The 21255-nt window shown below is 44.0% G+C and overlaps 1 protein-coding gene across 2 annotated transcripts in view; it reads right to left on the bottom strand.

Annotated features, from left to right (window-relative positions):
• The window catches only part of RASAL2 (RAS protein activator like 2), a 190092-nt gene that overhangs the window by 114928 nt on the left and 53909 nt on the right, over nucleotides 1-21255 (bottom strand). Inside the window, exon 1 of one of the 2 annotated variants that reach the window (XM_027694578.1) lies at nucleotides 11742-11926. The exons of the other annotated variant lie outside the window; for it this stretch is intronic. Within the exon in view, the coding sequence (XP_027550379.1) occupies nucleotides 11742-11790 (49 nt within the window). The 5' untranslated portion in view covers nucleotides 11791-11926. Of the gene's footprint in view, nucleotides 1-11741; nucleotides 11927-21255 lie in introns of those variants that run through there. 2 annotated transcript variants of the gene reach the window in all.

Genomic DNA, 21255 nt, shown 5'->3' with positions numbered 1-21255 from the left:
ATTTAGAAGCAGCGTGGAAGGAGGGTCTGTGTAAAATTCCAGTTGCTGTAGCACTGACTACTATGCACCACATAGAGAAAGTCGTAAAAGAAACAACCAAAAGAGGAGAAAAAAGAGCATTTAATAAATGTAAATGACCTTCTAACCAGAGAGTTTTGTCTCCACAGGTTGTCTGTCAGCAACAGTCTTGAATCAGTGCAGAAGCCACATGTCAGGGACAGTGATGAAGCGCTGAAATGAAGATGTACCTTCTGCCAGCCTGAGCCTGCTGCGAGCCCGGCGCCAGCGCTGGAGGAGACTCCACAACTGGCAACAGTGTGCAGGGCCACAGGATGGAACAAGGTGACCTGCAGGCACCAAAACAGCACAAGGTTCGGGGAGAGAAAGGAGCACTTGACTAAAACCTCCTGTGTTTGCAATTTAAAGAATAATTAAAGATGTCCAGTGTAGGACACTGCTTGAGATGCGCCACGTGATGTCTGAGAGCTGAACCTCTATGTCCTAACCCGAGCCTGGACTGTGAATTTAAATGAAACCCCACAAAAGTTAATATTAACATCTGTCTGATGGTAACATGTACAAAAGGAGTCTCTCCCCAGAAGAGAAAGATACAGAATAACCTTTGATGGAGAGGACAGAAGGAAGGAAAGAAAGTAATTTCTCTTTCAGAGACTACTTAGGGAACAAATTTGTGACAGATGCACACACTTCCCCATTAAAGGGCAAAAGAAAGAAGTGGGCATTGTGAAAAAGGATTTGCATGAAGCACAAGGCACTGCATCCCAGGCAGTCCCCAGCCAGCAAAGCCATCCCAAGGAATGCTGTCAGTGCCAGCTGTGCAGGGAGGCTGAAGCCCCATCCTCCAGCAAGCCATCATGACAAGCACTTCATTTTTTAATGCCTTTTTATTCATTATGACTGTACCAGAGATCACTTCTCTTTCAAGCTGCAGATTGACTTTGGTTTTGTTTCATTAGGTGTGAATGCTGTCGTATTAGACGGCAGAACTGCCTGTTTCTGAGGTCAATCCCTCCCAAACTGAGCATGCAAAGTCTCATTTGTAAGCCTGCACAAGCAGCACTTCCAGCAGCCAGCCACTGTTCTGCAATCTCTTTAAAAAAATACAAATTCCCAATTACTTTCCTTGCAAAAAAAAATAAAATAATTCTCACCAAAAGGTTTGACAGGAGCAGGGAAAAAAAAAAAAAGGAAACAACCCCCCCCAGAATGGCACACTCTTGCTTAGAGCAAAATCCTCTCCAGTTGACATTTCTGAAATGCCTTTTCTTTTTTTGTTTTCTCACTTCATCATTAAAAGGGAAAATGAGCTGATATTTGCTATTTTTACCTCGACCACACTAGCACTGTTAGTAAACCGTGCTCCATCCTCACGGAGTGGCACAGAACTGCTGTGAACAATAAATTCTGACTTTGAAATTGTATCTTGAAGTCTCAAACCAACCCACCAATGAGTCCAGAATATTTGCTTTAAGTATAAAACACAAAGGCACTTTGGATTTTATAAACACATAAGCAACCACCAAAGTTAGACTAAATTAATGAGCTTGTGTATTCCAATTCCAACAGGCAGGACAGCACCCGTCTGGCTTCACTTAGGAACTTGTTATAATCTGTGCCTTATAAAAAGGTTTTACACATATGAAACACTCATATACCAGTGAGACATAAAATCAGGATGTAATCAAATCTCCACAGTTTTATGTACAAATCCCTCAGGACTTGAAGCTGCAAACCCAAACGTGAATAATTGCATCTATTTTCTAATAAAGACCGTGTGCTTCGGGACTCCAGTACACAAGTTTTCAAGAGCTCTGCATAATATTTTCGGAGGTATTTCTACTTCAAATAAGCAATCCAGTTAAGCAGAGATAAACATGCACACACATCAGTGACCTTGTTTAAACAATGCACCAATTACTGTGATAAATCTGGTTGCCAAATCTAAATATAGACTTTAAGGAAAAAACAACGAAGTTCGAGTAGGAGACAGCCTTCTCCTATTTACTGTTTACCTAATTACCCAAATGAATGTGCAGTTTGGCCTCTCTCCCCTTTTCGAGCAGCATGACCACTTTCCCAGTGGGAGCCAGGGGAGCTCTGGCTGTTACTGGAATCGCAGCGGGATCCGGCACATTGGATGCTCGGAGCGCACTTGGTGCGATTTCAAAGCTTGTCTCACACTTTGGGTATGTGCACACTCCGCTTCCCCAGACAGCCCCATGCCTGACACAGGGCAGATAGGCACCGCAGGACTGAGTCACTGCTACACAAACAGGCTTTTTTAAAAAAAAAAAAGAAAAATATATTATTTTTCAAGTGAAGGCATGGGGGGAGGAAGAAAAATCCCATTCGAGACCCACTCTAAGTTTCCAACTCGCAGGAAGCGAGGGGAAGAGGAGGAACAGGGCAGAAAGGAGGAGAAAGTTCTTTTATTCAGGGTTATATTTTTAGACTATTACTAATTTTGTTTTGTCACTGTGCTACAGAAGCCGGACCTGTGTGAATTAATGCAGCATTATCCTTTCTAATTTTTGCTAAGTCCAGGCTGCAGTCTTAACCTAATCTCCCTACGTGGGACACGGCAGGGCACTCGCTCCCCCTGCCCTGCTGTGGCTCATGGCTTTCCAGCACGGATATTCCTGCCTGCAGCACACATTCCCTCTTTCCCCAAACGGAGAGTTCACCCCTTTTGTGTTGGGGGGGGGGGGAAATAAATCTTTGTGCTGAAGACACTGAACCTGAAATGCTGATTTGTTTTGAAGCTCACCAAGGTAACGGATTTATGACCGTAACGTATGGGAAGGAACTCTGCTGAAATGCTTTTCCTCCTTGCTAAAAATACTCAGCACTTGAAGTGCCTTCGCCCTTCTTATCTATTGATATTTATAAAAGTAAGGCCCAATTTTGCCGGGCAGGCTGAGGCTGGAGGAGAGAAATCTGTGCCCACTATTCCATGCTCTATTTTAGTCCATCAGAGTTATGCATCCCATTTATTCTTATTGTTCCAAAACAAGTTAAAACTAACTTGGATTTTTTTAACACGTTTCTCTCCCCATGTCATTAGGAAGGTTATTGTCAAACTATTTTTTTATTTCCTTTCTCGATGTTTGCACACCACGGGCCAAACCCATTTGCAACTTCCCTCCCTAAATGCAAGTTGCCACCCATAGATCAATTCCACAGAAATACAATGACTTACAGTAAAGGAATCACTTGGGAAAAAAACAAACATATGGAGCTCAACTTATTTATAAATATCTTCAAAAAGGATCCTGGAAACATCCCACCCCGGGCTGGCCGTGCCCGAGGCAGAAGTGGTGGGGAGTGGCAAGGGAAGAGGCAGACAGACAAGGATTTTATTTTTTGTCTCATTAAAGTTTTGTTTTCATCTTTCCAGAAAAACAAGAAAGGCCAGGAAATCCTCAGAAATCGGCATTCCCAACAGCACCTCATTAGATGCATGCAAGGCCCTCGCTTCCTGTTCCACCCCGAGTGAGGATGGAGCAGGACAATGCCGACCTCAGATTTCATGGGAATGCTACAAACGGAGCAAAAGCCCCACAGGTCAACCCCACACAAAACTGGGGTTATACTGTTCGCTTCTATCCCATACTAATACATCCAGTTTTTAACTATGAAAACCCAGATCAGGTCTTAGGGTCAGTAAAACTCCTCCTACGCTTGACTCTGAACCAAAGATTAACTGGTCAAGGCTCCTGCAAAATAGGCTGTCCTGTTACCATCATCAGCTGGAAGAATTCTGGGGTAGAGATGATAAAAGTGAAGGAAAGGAATGATGGAAGGAAAAGATCCCAAAGCTCAGAACAGCTCTCTCCCCACTTGCAACCCTGGTGTAGACGGAAGGAGGGGGACAGAGATCCAGTTAGTGCTGCTCCTGCTCATGCCAGGCGTGGAAAGGTAGGAAAGGTGGTGGAAGACACAGAAGTCTCCTTTCCAATCCCTGCCTTGGGCTCCTGCTTCAGGGCAGCTGTGCCCTCATGAATCCCAACAGCAGAGTGAGGCACCAGCAGCTTCACATTAAAAGGTGCTGGTGCACAGGACTGACACACAACTTGGAGAGCCTGGAGAAGCTGTTGTGGGTTTGCCACCTTGCTGTTGGCTTGATGTCCAGCAACAGAGGCCAAAACTCACCTCCCTGTGTAAACACACACAGGGGGACAACTGCAATCAAAACAAAAATCAAGTTCCTCCTGCCTGAAAAGCTGTCAAGCATATCAAGTCCTTCTTTTACCTTCCTGACTGTCTGAAAAACTGACAGAAGAAAACTGATTATTACTCTGGAATAAACTGGAATAAAGAAAAAAGGGATAAATCTGGGCTTATCTTCTTAAAATATAAACCCCTCAAGGAATATAATTTGCTGCAATTAAATACAAAAAGACAATCCTTGAGATAAGCCTGAACAAATCACCTTGAGAGTTTAATAAGTTGTGGTTTGGGGGATTTTTCAGTTCATTTATAAGTGGTTTTTAACTGACCTGTCAAACCTACTTTGGAACTTCTCACATCCAGAGAACACAGGAGCCAGAAAAGAAAGACAATCTGCCCATGGCAGGGGGTGGAATGAGATGAGCTCTACAGTCCCTTCCAACCCAAACCATCCTATGATTGTATAATATATCCATCTACCAGACACAGGGATGTCACCATGGGAAGTTGCACATCTGCCATCCCACTTTTGGACTTGAACTCCCACGGATCAGTAAGAAATACTTGATACCAAAGTGCTTGAAAAGAGCTGATAATGCTAAAGATATTTACTGTCCTACAGTAAATACACTGTTGCTTTTACACTTCAGACAACCTTAATTGTTGATATCTAAAATAACCCTTTATACACTCTTTAGATAAAAGAGTTATTTTAACAAGTTCTCTTTTGAGCCTTTCCTTTCTGGGTCAGTAAAGGTTAGATACAGGCTGTATGTCCAATGCACAGAAGGCATGAGCTCTTCTCTCCCTGTTTTCTTACTTGCTTTGTTCCATACACAGCTGATGTTCCCCAAGCAGCTGAGAAGTGGAATGCTCTGTTCCCAGAGCTGATTCACTGTGCATGCACAAATCAGGGTACAAGATCTCCCAATGCTTTCCCCCCAAATCCCAGTCATTCTGCAAACTTGCATTGTGCCTTAATTAAGCGGGTTTATTATCAAGTGATTAAAAATCCACATTTCCTGCCAAACCACTAAACCACGTTCAAACTGTAGAACACACCCCCAATTTAGCACGTCTTGGTGGGGTGGGTGGAAATTCAGGTACACAGAGACCAGCTTTGCAAAGCTGCAATGGTCAGCTGGGCAGGAGGATAATTAAAGCCTGTCAAGTCCAGGGAGAATCAACTCGACATTTACTGGATCACAGAAGTACAAGCAAAGACCAACAACTCCCAGACTCGCTGCTCCCCCCAGGCTGCTGCGGTACCCTGGGGAAGCTCTGGCTGTGAGGTGACCTTGTGGGAGCACTTTGCTGTCCTGAGCTGTTTAAAACCTTTCACTTGGGTGACTGTGGATTTACAGCTCCTCGGTTTCAAGTGGCTCATCCAAGGAAACTGTAAGCGAAGGTGGGAGGACACAGATACCTCTTAAACTGACTTTCTTAATGAAATCAGTCTGCAGTGGAATTTCAAGTCCACAGGAAGTTTTCCAGAAATAGTGCATGATTTATACCGAGATGATTGCACATCAATTCCTTATTCAGAATCTTTGTCACATTCACTGGGGAAAAAAGGTTGGGTTTATTTCTGTCCTCCATTCTTCTGCCCTACTGGGCTTTTTCAGTTACTTTTCCCACTCACTCTCCTCTGCTTTTCCCATGTAACAACTATCAAACACAGCCAATAGATGGATTAAATCACACAAGGCTTCCTGTTGTACCCACTGTATTTTTCACAGCTGAATAGTCCATAGCCATTCCATTCCATTGCAATTTATTGTATTTTAAGAGATTGAATATCACTGAATTGAACAAAAGAGATCACCCACCTGGACCCCTGCTTTCAATCCATTTTTAAAAGTCCTTCTTATAATCACAGCTCTAGACTATCAAATGAATCACAGTTCAGTAGATTCAACAATGCCAAAAATATCTATTCTAACACCAATATACATTTTCTTTTTTTTGAAGTTGGCAATGAGAGGAAAATTAAAATACAAGCTCAGCTCTTTTACCTTTAAGATATCTCAATTTTGTGCTACATAGATATTAAGGGAATTTCTGAATGAACCAGAAGGTGGCAAATTTCTGGGTAATCCCACCAAAGCCAGGGGGAAGGGAAATCACTGCTTTCACATTCTTTTCCTATTATTAAATGCAATACAATTAAATGCAAGCATTCCTAGCAAGAGAACTGAAGCCAATCACCACAAACTACACTACAGGGAAAATTAGGCAGAATTTATGCAGCAATACAAAAGAGAGTAGTGACACACAACACAATTTCTCACTAAAGGAGGAATAAACGGGCATTTACAGCTCAGAAATTTAGAGCCAGGAACAAAAAGGGGAAACGAGAAAGAGAGGAAGGGGAAGGGAAGAGAAGGATTATCTCAAGATCTTAACTCCAGGGATTCCAGAGGGAGTCAAGAAGCAGCAAAGAGATTCCAGTGTTGCTGCTTCTGACACAGACAGGTCTAATGCTGCCATTACCTGGCCTTACACGGCCGAGGATTGATGGGCAGCTCTTGAAATCTGACAGCTAGAAAGCTGCAATTTAGCAAGAATAGTTATTTTGAGCACTTAGGCTGGAAAAAGTTGAATTTAGCTCAGAGAAGAACTGGCTGCTGCCTGTGATTGTCCCAGAAAGTACCTGACGACGGCAAAAGTTTCATACAGGGACTTTTAAAGCTTTAAAATCTACAGACACAAGCAGGAAATTATTGTCTGTATTTTTTCTGACCAGCCTAATTATAACTTTCAGCCCTGAAGTAACCTCCAGCATTCATTTTAAATTCACTCTTCCCTCTACCTAAACTATCATCTCATTTGTTATCTCCTCTCACACCCTACTAAGACTGGAAACCTCATATCCAAAACTAATTCTCTCCTTTACTGTTATTGGGTAACAACCCTCAGGATTACGAATTTAATCATGATAACAACAGAATACACTGACAAGTGAACCCAAATACTTCCAGTGGTTACACCAGCAGCAGTAATTGGTGTTTTGTCATGTCAGAAAGTGATTGCAGATTTACCTCCCCAAAGAGAAGTGACTGGAGCAGTACAAGGAGCCTTGTCACAGTCCTTCATCAAGAGGAGATACAGAGATATAAAGAACAGGAGAAAGGTTACATTTAATACCAGGTATCTTCAGAGAAAATATGATTCATTGACAAAGTGGTTTATTACTAACCCAACTTTGCTTTTTAGAGGTTAACATCTTTTCATTATTTAAAGAAAATGAAAAATAAAAGATATATTAAGTTCCCAGCAAAGAGAAATAGGAACTTATACGCATTATTTAAGAATTTGTACTTTACACAACTCAATTTCCTCTCCCTCCTGCAATTATCTGTCTGCAGAGGAAATAAAACACAACGTCCTGTGCCTGCCTAGGAGGTTCATCAGAACAATGAATATACAAGGTAATGACACATTATTTGGGGGGGAAAAATAAAGAGAAAGAATCTGTTTAAGAACATTAAAAGCTTTTCTGCAGACAGGATTCTGATGGCTCCATGACAGCAGAACGAAGCATTGCTAAATGCAAACCAGATTCAGAGTATTTCTGACACCTGTACTGCAGCATAGTCATTAAGCGAGATGCTTTTGTTAGTAAATATGTTTTAAACATGTTCACTTGAACGGGCAGCACAAATGTCACTGCACTCAGGTGATTAAATCAACCCTGAAGCTCCCTCAGCCGTGGGTTCTGATGTGACAGCTCAGGGGTACCACCTTTAAGAGCCACACTATGTTATGTAAATGTGCAGGTCCCTGACACATCACCCTCAGCACTCTCAGATGGAAGATATTCCTCTTGCTCAGATAAAAACCTCCCAGGTACCCGAGATCCCTGCCACTGCCATTATTTACCTGCCAACAGACAGCACCTTTTGAGATGGTGCAACCATTAAGGTTGTTGCTTTGCTGCTATTTGAGAGCTTTGATGTGACAACTTTCACTTAACAGCTTCTCCCCTTCGATGCCATCCTGCACAACCTGCAGGTGACATGGCAGCACTTTGTGGAGATGCAGCTCCAACAATGGGCGTCACAGAGTGAGAAAACAAAGGATACTGCTTAGCTAAGTCCTTCTCTGCAAGCTTTTGCTGCTTTGCCATTCTTTAAAGTGTTGAGTTTTCCATCCAGTTTGCAATTTTTATCCTTTTTAAGGCAAACAATGGTGTTAAAGAACAACCAGTTTCAGTTGATTTATAGGGCACAGCTCAAGCTCATTTCAGTTTATCTCCAATTTAAAACGTGGCTTGCATTTTCTCCTGCAGCCATACACCAGCAGACAGGCCAGCTAAAGAGTATTTCAGAGTAGCAGGGATCTCAGGAGAGGAGAGATAAATACAACAGCATTTGTTAGGCTGGCAAAATGCCATTTGCCGACTTTGACCATGACACTTTATAACCTTTTTGGTTTAAATAAAGATCAAAAGCTCAGGATGTTGAGTTTCACCACCACTTCATGAAGTGCTCACAACTTCCCTACCGTAATTAACCTTAAACATTTATGTATTTATACATTATGTATAAAATACATAATGTATTTATACATTAATGGGGGCATTAAAAATATTACTTAAAATATTACATTGTATTCAAATATGATGTTATATGGGGGTCATTCAAAATCCAGCTGTCTCAAAGTATGTAGAATATAAATCCTGCTGAAGTAGCCTCTGATCTCATCTGTTCTTATACAAAAGTCACCACTTAGAAGTCCCTTCTAAAGACTGATGTTGTTTCATTAATCCTGAAACCTCTGAAAGCTGCTGTAAGTTGTCCATGGCTAACCAATGCATAAATTTGGATCCCACAAACCCAAAATCACTTTCAGATTTCCTTCAAGTAATTTTCTCCCCAACAATTAAGAACGAAAGAAAATATTATTTTTAATGGCATGAGAAGAGTTAATAAGGAAGAGTGGTAATCAAACACAGACTCTACATCATAAAGACAAAATGCTCATCCAGCCTCTTTTGCAGCAGTTTTTCTGCCAAAAAAAGTGAGAACACAGAGTAAGGTGTAGAACTGTATCCTTGCTGCTCCCCTTACTATAAACACTGGAAAATAAATACTGTAAGTATCTTCTATGCTTCTTTCTAACGTTTCCTTCCTGTGCCATTTCTTTTTCCATCTGACCGCTCACAGCAGTGTTCCTTCTATCCATGGTCTAGTATGAAGATCTGGGCAGCAGGCTGGGATTACAGAACCCAGCACCAAAATGCCCCAAATGAAGAAACCAAACACGCTTTCCACAGGGCAGAATGAGTGCCTGTATTTATACACCCTATCCAAGTGCTTTTCCCAATAGGTTCTACCTTCCCACCAGCTGTGTTTCATCCCAGCATCCTCGACTTCCTAACATCCTGCAGGTATTTAAAAAAAAATGCATTTAACACACCTCTCCACAGCGTAAATAATAAGATTTCAGTAAAAAAAAAAAAACAACAAACCAAACCAACACAACTCTGCAGGGATCCTGAAATCATGCTGGAAATTATCAAGCCAAGGCTTTTTACATGTTGCCCCACTGGCCATGTTTCCCTCAACAAAGAATTGTGCTTTCAAACACTGATGGGCTAAAACTTCTCTGAAGACACCTAAGCAAGGTAAATGTATGCTCCAGTCACTGCAAGACTTGCCTATAAAAAAAAAATCCTCTGGTAAAAAAAAGGCAGTCTGAGAATTAAAGTGAAATTTCAACTAAAATAATTCTGTTCTCCTCATCTCTGAAGCAAGTAAAAGGGGCCTACAAGAGAGTCGGAGAAGGAATTTTGACAAGGGCATGTAGTGATAGGACAAGGGGGAATGACTTCCAACTGCCAGAGGGCAGGGTTAGATGGGATATTGGGAAGAAATTCTTCCCTGTGATGCTGGTGAGGCCCTGGCACAGGTTGCCCAGAGAAGCTGTGGCTGCTCCATCCCTGCAAGTGTCCAAGGCCAGATTGGAGGGGGCTTGGAGCAACCTGGTTTAGTGGAAGGTGTCCCTGCCCATGGCAGGGGGTTGGAATGAGATGATCTTTTAGGTCCCTTCCAAACCAAACCATTCTAGGTTTCCAGGACATGTAATTTCCCTCACTTTCTTACTGTAAAGAGTGGTTAATTTATCCAATGTCCCAGGCTATTTACAGAGAGATCAAGGACATCTCCTCTACAGTTTCCTGTATTTGTCCCACCACATCTGTCACAACATAACCAAGGTGAATACTCTGTTTCAAGTCACAGCTCCGTTTTTCCTAGAGGCAGAAATTTCTGAGAAATCTTGAGTGAGTGAAAAGAGACCTGTATGTTTGGGTTAGAATGGAATAACATTGGACAACAAGACCTTCCCAGCAAAGGACAATGCAATACTTGCCACATCCAGTCCACAACTTCTACACAAGAGATGTGCTTGTGCCTGAACTGTCCCCTCCACAAACACAGAGCTGCAGCCTCGGGAGAGAGAGGCAGAAGCCAGTAATTCACCTTAAAGTCTTAATTTCTAAGAACAACCATTCATTAAAGTTCACACATTGAACAAAACTGGCACTTGCACAAACTTCACCACATGTGGCTCAGGTCGTACCCTCCAGCCCTTATCACAGCCTGGAGCACAGAAGTTGTCCTGCTTGGGGAGGGTGGTTTCAGCCTCCAATAACTCACCTAATCAGCCCTAATTAGCCCGAGTCATTGAAGAGCCTTCTGCCCTATTAAAGATTCATTCCCTCAGATATGCCACTGCAGAAATTGTTTCCTGCTGAGGCAGTCTGTGATGTCTGCTCTGCAGAGGAGCAGCACCAAGAAGGGCACTTGCACCAGAAAGACACAGGGCTAATAAAATCAATTCTTGAAATTTGACACAGCCTCCCAAAAACAGTCACTGGCTATGCATGTAATCACACTCCATAATTATTCTAATTTGCACAATTAAGAGCTGGATAAACACCATAAATTTAAATGAAAAACTCCAGGCACTGGCTGGTGCTGCTACTGGAATATTTTAAAATCCAAAATATCCAACACAGCTGACGACCATTTCGGCAACCACGCAACACGAGAGCACCTTACTGAAATCCAGTTAGGTACTTGCAACCAAACCAAAAGAATAAGAACAAAGCAATGAAATAGTTTTTCCTACAGCTCATTAGCACCATTTTCTTCACAACCTCATCTTTTGGTACAGTCGCAACCGACACATCGGTTTAAATGCTCCTGAGATGCCCGTCTCCTGTAAGCTCCCCTCTCCCCCAAAAACCTCCCACAACAAAAGCCACCCTATTCAGAGAGACTGCTGCTGTTACAGAGCCAGGCTAGGGCAGAAATCCCAGGGCAAGCTAAGGAACAGACTTTAAACACACATTCCTCTGGATAAACATCTTGTCCACGGACAAAGGTTTTGGCATTTCCAGGCTGCCATCTCACATCGGAGATCAAAGATGAAAACAGCAGCAGTACCCACCACCTCTCTGCCCTCATTTCTCCTCCCAGGCACCCAAACCAACCCTGTGAGCAGTTATCTCTCCCATCAGGCAAGATGTTTCTCGTACTCACCACTCCACGTCTTTGCCTGCACCAGCACCTTCCTCACCAGGCTTGCCATACTGGAATTTTTACCCGTGTTGTCTAAACCTGCTCAGGGCCAAACCAGGGGGAAGAGGTAAAAAGGGACGCCTGCATCTCGTCCCTGCTCCTCCAGCAGCCCCGTGGCTTTTGCTACTGAGGCTGCTCAGCATCTGAAGGAACAAGGCTGAGCACACACAGACACACACACGCGTGCATGCACACGCACAGGAAGCTTGGAACTGAATCAGGATTAAAGGGACTGACTTCCTTCTTCATGCTCCAGTATCTCGGCTGTAAACAAGCCCTGCACGTTAGCTAAGCCGAGCCGAAAAGTCCAGCAGTGAAGGACAAAAGCAGGGAGTGGCTCCGGCAAGGAATAACTATTTTAAATACACAAACATCTTCCCATCAGATTAAAACTGGGCTTTTAAATTAGGCAAATTCTGAGGCCATTGTTGGGACAGGGTAACTCAAGACAAACAGGAGACGCTGCTTCCTCCTCTGGAGAGGGCTTCTGGATTTCCAGGACGAAGTCTCCCATAAGCATTCCAAGCATCTGGGCAAAAGACTTGAAAAGTGTTCATGGCACTCCAGGGCTGGAAGGCAAAGAAGGGGGAGACAGATGCAGAAACGAGCCCCAGAGGAGGCACCAACAGCTCCAACTGCTGCACCTTGGAGGAGCAATGGTAGCAGCCATGGGGAAGCAAGGGATGGCTGGGTCAGCCCACGTGTCAGCCAGCCCCCAGCTCTCCAGGAACAAGCTTTGCCTGGCTGGAATGTGTGTGTGTGTCTGTGTGTGTGCAGGGGTCAAACACATCCTCCCCAGGTGTGTTTCATGCACAGCCTGTTTGTGTTCTAGGAGATCTCCACCTCACCACACACGGCCTCAGGCTCCTTTAGTCTCCAAGGGGTTTTCCCCACCATTCTGAGGCATTTACCTCGTGGCAGCTCCACCTCTGAGCACACAGAACACACCAGCAGCACGCACCAGGCACACCACCAAACCCTTCTGCACAGATCCACAGGGCTCTAACATTTGCCCCTTGCTGGCAACAAAAGCTCTCTTGACAGAGACTGTCCCTCTATTGATACACTAATGAAGCACTGCCTGACCTCTGTGGTAAAGGTTGAGTGAGGAGAAGGCCAGCCCTGGGCAATCCTCAGCCCTAAGGTGGTAAGAAGTGCCTCTCTGAAAGAGCTGCCATCCTATGCCTTTTCAGACATGTTTTTTATTTATCTTTCTATCAAAGACCACTTATCTCATAAAAGACCTTTATTACAACTAAACTGAAGCGCAGAAAGTGCTGCAACTATTCAAACATTCTTTTTATTACCATCTTGCAAAGCTGGCTACTAAAAGATTCTCAGTTTTTTCTTACTCTCTTAATAAGGCAAGAGCAGATTCCATTGTACTTCCTCCTCTTTCCACCTTGTCTTTCAAGAAATCCAATTCTTACAGAAGTAAAGTACAGTCAAACTGCTACTATCCCTTCAGGTAAGTGTGAGATCAAGGGGCTGGGGTCAAAAAAGAAACAGTGCTGCTCTCAGAATCAGAAAGTTCACAGGAATGTTTCCAGGTGCACTGGACGAGATTCACAACAATCCTGTCCATAAGAGAAGTCCAACTGCAGAGAGGCAGGGGAGCACAGGACAAGCAGTGTGCAAGCTCAGCAGCCTTCTGCAAAAGGGCTCCCTCTCCTTGTTCCACTGTCCAAGCTTGAGCAGCAACACTTCGTTACAGGAGAGCTGCACACAGTTCAAACCTTCACTGCCTTTAACTGGGAACAAGCTGCCAGCACATAAGAGTTTGACTGAGAAATCATCCCTCTGTCTTTGCTCCCCTTCACTTGACTGGGTTTGGGTTGAGAGGGACCTAAAAGATCATCTCCTTCCAACCCCCTGCCATTGGCAGGGACACCTTCCACTAGACCAGGTTGCCTCAAGCCCTGCTCAACCTTGGACACTTCCAGGGATGGGGCAGCCACAGCTTCTCTGGGCAACCTGTGCCAGGGCCTCACCACCCTCACAGGGAAGAATTCCTTCCCAACACCCCATCTAACCCTACCCTCTGTCAGTTGGAAGCCATTCCCCTTTGTCCTGTCATTCCAGGCCCTTGTAAAAATTCCCTTCCCAGCTCTCTTGTAGACCTTTCAGGTACTGGAAAGGGCTCAGTGGTCTCCCTGGAGCCTTCTCTGCTCCAGGCCGAACAACCCCAACTCTGGCAGCCTTTCTTCACAGGAGAGGTGCCCCAGCCTCTTCTCCAGATCATCTTCATATTCCTTCTCTGGACTTGCACCAGCAGGTCCACACCCTTCTTACAGGGGAGAGTTTTGTGCAGCCCAACAGAGCAGCCAATGCCTCAATACAAGTGCCCACGTTATGCACACATCCACAGAAAGACGCTCAGAATTTAATTTGAGTGTAATGAAATCACTGCTGCAGTACAAAACATAAATCACTTCTTTAATACCCATCAGCCAAAGAAGGCTTCACATTAACACCCTCGACTCTGCCAAGTACCGAAACAATTACCACATGAATATTAACGGAGGTTCCTTGGCAGGATGACGGGATTGTCATGGGGAATCTCAGGAGATGCTGCAAGACGCCTCAAATTTGTATCAGTGAACAGAGCGATTCCTTCGGGCAGCAGAGGCTCCTCAGCCTGGCTATGAGGGGGTTCCATGTAGTAAAAAAATAACAAGCCCCAGGATGAGACTCCTCAGGAGCAAGGAAAAGAAAACGTGGCTGCTTCCAGCAGCAGCGCTCTGAGGAATCACAGCCCCTCGTGCTACAGAAAGGGAAAAATGCGGCAGCAGCTCTGCTGCTTCTCACACCCCATAAGGGGAAGAAAAATGGGCTTGAATGTGGGATCTATTTAAGGTCAGGTCAAAAGAAGAGTCCCTTGAAGGGGTTTCCTGGGATGAACCAACACTGTGACATACAGAGATGGGACTGAGGAGAACGGAGAGCAGCACACAGGCTTCAGACCAGCAAAGCTGTGCTCGAACTCTTCCACTGGCTTCCACTTTCAATCCCACTTCCCCAATTGTTGGGGCTTTCCCCTGTTACACACCAAATTGAACAGTATGTTTTACATTTCTGTGGTGAAAGCCGATTACAGCTCCTCACCTGGCCCCAGAAACACAAGGAGTCATGCAATTCCCTGAGGTGAGCCCACGATTTTGGCTCTCTTGGCAGCCAAGACTTGCAAACAATCTTCAAATGTTTAATGCTTTAGACTAAAGTTTCACCAGCAGCACCTTAAATCTGGGCACCTTCCCCCTAGCTTGCCATGTGATTATGGACAGTCACAGTAAAAACTGGTTCCTAACAAAAATACAAGGTCAATCATACTTTTAATGTTACATATAAACCTAGTAATTAGAATTTTTGTTTCAATTGCAAATATACTCAAACCCAGAGAGATTATCACCTCGGGTATTTAGGATCCCAGGGTACATTTTAAGCTTCGGATCCACATATTTATGATACACGATTCTGGATCAAGATATACAGAGGGTGTTGTGATTTCAGGTCACATTTGTTCTAAGGATCCACCAGCATCTCTGATTTTACAGGCTTTACCAAAAAGGAAGGACATCCTCTCCCCACCCTTAAATAAAGCTGCTTCTGCAGACTCTTAAAAAAAAAAAAAGAAGAAGAAGAAAAAAAAAGAAACAAGTTGACACCCAGCACAGTGTCCTGATGTTTTCCACGCTTTTGCCCTCTGATAAGCACAAAAATGCCTTCTGCTGGGCGTTTTCCCTGTTAACCTTCCTGAGCACAACCATTAATGCTTGGAAGAAAACGGAACCTAATGCAGTAGGTAATGATACTAAATATAAGCAGTGAATCAAATCACTTTGTTTCTCGGGCATTCAGCTTAATGAGATGTTTCAGAAGTTCGAAAACACAGTCCCTGCCTGTGCAGAGCCTAGGGCAGCTGATCATTCCTCATTTTTATGGGTTTTTTTGGGGGGGTTAAGTGAAATGTATTCATAGAAATAGAGTTTAACAGAACTCTGTGAACCAGATGCAGTTCAGCAGTTGTTGTTAAAAATCCTCATCACCAGTGACCATCTAACAAAACATTATTACAACTGGCCTAAGGAAAGAGAAAGGAGGGACAGAAGAAAGCACACAGGGCAGGGAGTGTCCAGGACACTGCTGTGATTCCTTTCAGATCGCTCCTGTCACAAAATCATGGAATCATAGCATGCCCTGTTCAGGTAGGACAGATTAACCTGGCTTGGATGATCATGCAATGGGGAATCTGCTTCCCAACTCCTCCAACTCCAGCAGAAGGACAAGAAAAGTCCGAGTGTTCAGCTGCCCTTGGAAGCCAAGTCTCCAGGCTGGCAAAGTGACAAAGCCAGCGGGAGACGCTTCCCACTGTGCAAAGGACAGGGGGAGGCTGCTTTTGAAACAGAGAAATACACACTTGTGAAAAAGGAAGAGATTAAATATCTAATGGACAAGTCAATGGAGGAAATCAATGGTGCATTAATAGCTTCGATCATTCTCAAGGTATTTGCACGGTCTGCATTCAAAGACTCTCTTTGTGAAAAAACAAAACAAAAAACAAAAAACAAACCATCAAAAAACCCCAAACAATCCACAGATCAAAGATCCTTATTATTCAAAAAAATAGGAAGTTATATATTTAAAGTTTACCTCTTCAGATAATCACCAATTCCCTACCTCCCACTCCAGCAAATGGTGTCCAATCTGGAAAAAAATCATTTGACTGAAAATTCAACTTTTTAAGCCTTTTCAGTCCCACGTCTGTCTGCACATAAACTAGGAATTAAGACAGACAAGGAAAAGAGCACTGAGACTACATGGGAGATCGCTATAAATTTGTCTCCAGAGACAGTCTTCATTTAGGAGCAGAAGTACATTTATTTTCTATGTTTAAATGCCAATAGCAGTTCCATGTCTCTGGTTTGCTTTAGCAAAATTTAAAACACAGGGAAATTATCATTAACTGCAGGCAGCAATAATGCTGCTGTGACTGATAGAGGACATCTATAGCAAGGGGGGAGGAGAGGGGGTGTGGGGAGAACCACATCCATTTCCAGAAATGTGCTGATGAAATGACAGATTGTCTCCTTGAATCTAAGATATCAAAACCAAATGTCTCTAATAACTCTTGATAGGACAAAAAAAAAAAAACACACTGCAAAGAAGTCACAAACATGGAGTCACCCTTTCCTGCAGCATGAATTCTCTAAAATACAGCTCAACACTATCTGGATTTCTACTGCCTGCAAAATTGAGCTTAACAGCAGCAGCTCTTCAAGTTCTCAGTACAGAGCTCAGGTTCCTCCTTCCCCCAACAACCAAGTTCCCCGTGGCTGTGGGCTCTGAACACACGTGGCACAGTCCTCACTGAGGTTTCCAAGAGCTGTTTTATCTCAGCTCTTTCAAACCTCAGGCTCCTTCCCCGAATCCGGTCTCCCTTTCTTCCCCAGCAACCTACATCCTCTGGAAGAAGTTCCCTTCTCCCTGCAGCTTCTCCTACCCATGTTTGCACGTTTCACAATGGGAAAGAAGAGAAGGAGAAAAGAAGAGGACAGGAAGACAAGGTCAGGTCCTTTCACAGAGCGAGTCAGCAGAAGGGATCTCATGTCTGTCCTCAGAGAAGCAGTTGTGGGAGTCAGCAGGGCAACACAGAATCCTAGGAAAGATTAGCTTGGAAGGGACCTTAAGGCTCATCTTATTCCAGCTCCCTTGCCAGGAGATCTTCCACTAGACCAAGTTGCTCCAAGCCCCATCCAACCTGGCCTTGGACACTTCCAGGGATGGAGCAGCCACAGCTCCTCTCGGCAACCTGTGCCAGGGCCTCACCAGCATCACAGGGAAGAATTTCTTCCTAATATCCAATCTAAACATACTCTCCTGCAGCCTAAAGCCATCCCCCCCTGTCCTATAAGCAGCTACAGGTGGTGGCAAAACAAACAGGCAGACTGCTAGTGCCTGTAATTGTCTATCTCCACACAAAACCTGCAAGGATGAGGCAAAAAAATCCCCCCAAAATACAGTCTACATGGTGACAAGTGTTTCTCACCTCTGACACAACATTCTCCATGAGCAAATTAACTTTGCTGGAGTTCATCTGGTATTTCAAGGTGCACTCAATAAAAAAAGAGAAAATAGAGTGAGGTTTTAATTTCTGTCAAGCAAAGGTTTTGATAAGGAAGAATTTGCAGATTGTTCTCTCCCACTGCACTCTCTCCCTTGGGAGACTGACAATTTTCTGCATAAATGTGCAAGGAAAGACATATTAAGGATTGCTTTTGAGCTGCAATTTGAGCCAGACAAAAAAAAAACAAAGAAAAGAGAAAGACAAGAAGCTAAATTCAGAAAATGGGAAATCTGAACCGAAAGATGAAAAAGAACTGTGCAAACTGCCAGTGAAGGGGGAAAGGCTTTGTGGCTGACACACAGCCCCTGTGCCAGCCTGGCACATCTCGGCCTCGAGGAGCTTTCAGCAGCCTAATTGCCTCCCTTAACTGCTGAGTGAATAACCCAGCACCCGGACAAACAGGAAATCCTTGGGAAGCGAACAACAAACAGCCAGTGGCTCATTCTGCAGGTTAAGGTGCTTTTAAATGAAATGAACTGTTAAGAGATCACAGCTTCCTAATCAAACCACGTGTTAGAAAGATGAAGGGAGGAAAGAAGAGGGAGGTCAGGGAGATTGAGGATGGGAAGCTAAAATAAGAATGAGTTATCTGCAACAGATTAAATGGGGTGAAAACAGAAGAAATGTGTGCTTGGGTTAGTCTTTACATACTTGCATGGTCCTTACACAGGACTCTGCAGTCCTTGGCCCAATGCAAACAGATGCACATCAGCTGGAAATGGACGTGGTATCTCTCTAGAAAAATAATTCTGGGATGTGTATGAGACTGGAGTAGATTTCTATAACCCTGTGTTCAGCACAGGGAGGAAATGCTGTTGCACCTGCACAACATCCATCTCACTTCTGATCCCTGTTACCACAGGACTGTTCCCAGTTCTTGCCACTGGCTCTGCTGGGAGGTGAGATTAATGATTTTGTTGCCAGCACCAGTGCAAAGAAAAACACATCAGAGCTCAGCCTCCCCTGCACCTCTTGTTTCAGAGGAGGATTTCCAGCCAAAGGATGCTAAAAAGACAAAAGAGCAAGTGTTTCCTCACCCAGTTTACTTGCTGGTGTGCCACAGAAAGAGTACATAATTCATTAGTATGCTAATAAATTTCCTATTTTATTGTAGGATACTGCCAAGGTAACATAACGAAACGCTGCTATTACTCTGTTAGTGAGCTACCTTATCTTTATAAATAACCAAACATGCAGTTAACTGACAGTAATTGCAGCTTTGGCCGCTCTGCAAGGTAGAAGAGACTCAAAGGTATCCATTTTCCTCTCTCTCAGTCACCCCCTGGTGATATCAAATTTACTCAATGCAGCTCTATTGGTAATTCTTGAGGTCTGGAATAGGTTTATTGCAGGTGCCAATACGATAAGAGGAGGATGCAGATATTAATCTTTAACATAAGGGTTTTCTTTACCAAGAAGGTCAGCCAACTAAAACAACCCTTTAAAAAAAAAACCAAAAAAGCTTTCTTTAACCCAGGACAATTTTTCTTCCTCTCACCTGTTGGAAACGGTTCTTAAAATACTAAAATACTGCAGTAAGTCTTAAGCCTAAGCACTAAAATTGCAAGAGGTATGAGCCCTTTTGCCTCCCCAGCTTGTCACCTTTCCAGGGAGCTGCACCCTTGAGACAGCTTGTGGCCACCAGACAGTTTGTCCCCCCCTAAAGGAAGGGGTCCTACGCTCTGTGCAGCTGACTCCAGTCACTCCTCAGTACTGGAGCATTCCTCTGCTTCCCATCCCTCAATAACAGGGACTACTGAGCTCCAGAGCCAGCATAAGAGGAGTACAAATCCTGGTGGCAGCGGGCTGTGATACTGTTTAGGTGTATTATGAGACTGCTCTGGTACTCAATAAACTGAACCAACCCCAAAAGGCACCGCGGACTTGCGGGAGAGAACAGTGTGGAGCTACCCTCCACCTGGAGTGGTCCTCCCAGCAGGAATTTACAGTGTGGGAGGCCAGACTGTTTAGGTCCTCCTGGAGAACAGCATCAGAAACTTGCTTGTCTCTGCCTTTCTTTCCCAGGATCTCCCTCTCCCCCCATCACGGACCAGACATGTTTAATGGCTGTGAGCGTGTGTGAGATCAGACCTTTTCTGTTGGCAGACAGCTGCCAGAAACCCACTCTCAATCCCTCAACTTGAGCACATCTGTAAGGAAAACAGAGTTTAGAACTGCATGAGAATCTTGTAATTTGCTCTCCAAAATAACCCTAAAAGCCCATGGCAATCCACGGGCAAAGGAATGCTGTTTTCCCTCAAATGAGCATTTCGATCCCAAGCCATCACAGGAATCAAAACTACCCTTTTTGAAAACTCATGGATTTACACGTTGGCTGTGTGAAAGCCTGAATGTGTAGTTTAATGGAGCAATTGTTTTTCCTTTAGCAGAAGAGAAAGGCAGTTTTTGTCAATTGTTTCACACAACTCTTCCTCATCAGTTTTCCCAGGGAGATCTTTACAAGAGCACACATACCTCTGCCACGGGGCAGCCACTTGTATTTTAGAGTAGGTGAGAGAAAAAAAAAAAAGCTACAAGGTATAGTAGCCCAAAAAAAGCAAATCATATCTTCACACTAGATTCCAGTCATGCTACTGGATGAAAATGTGGGAATTTCCCTTATGCCTGTAGTCCCGGGCTTTTGCTTGAACTACAATTAGAGGCTCCCAAGCAAGAAGAAAAACCACCTACCTTCCTCTCTTTCCTCGTCTTCAAATGTTTGTCTGGAAAAGGTGAAAAAGTACGAAGCAGGGTGCTAATTTTACTGCAGAAATTGGGAATATCTTTAAGAGCAAGAGTTGCCTTTGTTTATTGAAGCAGAGTTGACCCAACCACTTGTTGCTTTCTTGCGAGTCAACAGTCCACTGAAAAACCTCAGGGTGCAGCAACTATGCCAAAGTTGCCCAAGTTTTTCTAGGAGGGGGGTAAGTCAGGCATTTGACAGGCTCTTGGACTGCAACCAGGGGAAGCAATAGGCAGCCAAAAGTTTAGTTCCCAAAAGAGAAGCCTTCCCCACTGGTGTAAAATGGCTCTGGGATACCATTTTCGTGCAAGGCAAAAGGCACCCTGGACCCCCAAAGCATGGTTTCAAAAGCTAATTCACCACTGGCATGTCAATGACCAGCTGGAATCATCTGTGCAAAATGGTTTTATGCAAAATGACTGTTTGAAGGGAGCAGGGGAAGGGTGAGTGATACCCACAAACGCTCTCTTTACTCGCACTTTTACTCTCCCAAATAAAGTACAAACTTGGAAGTTGAGTGGGGGGACAGTAGAGATTGTGCCTTTGGCACAGAGAGAGAAGAGGAGGGAGAAGGAGGGAGAAGGAGGGAGAAGGAGGGAGAAGGAGGG

Source organism: Neopelma chrysocephalum, unplaced genomic scaffold, assembly GCF_003984885.1.
Source record: "Neopelma chrysocephalum unplaced genomic scaffold, ASM398488v2 Primary Assembly neopelma1_98, whole genome shotgun sequence".
Classification (NCBI taxonomy): Eukaryota; Metazoa; Chordata; class Aves; order Passeriformes; family Pipridae; genus Neopelma; species Neopelma chrysocephalum.
This window is presented reverse-complemented; position numbering and strand designations above follow the sequence as displayed.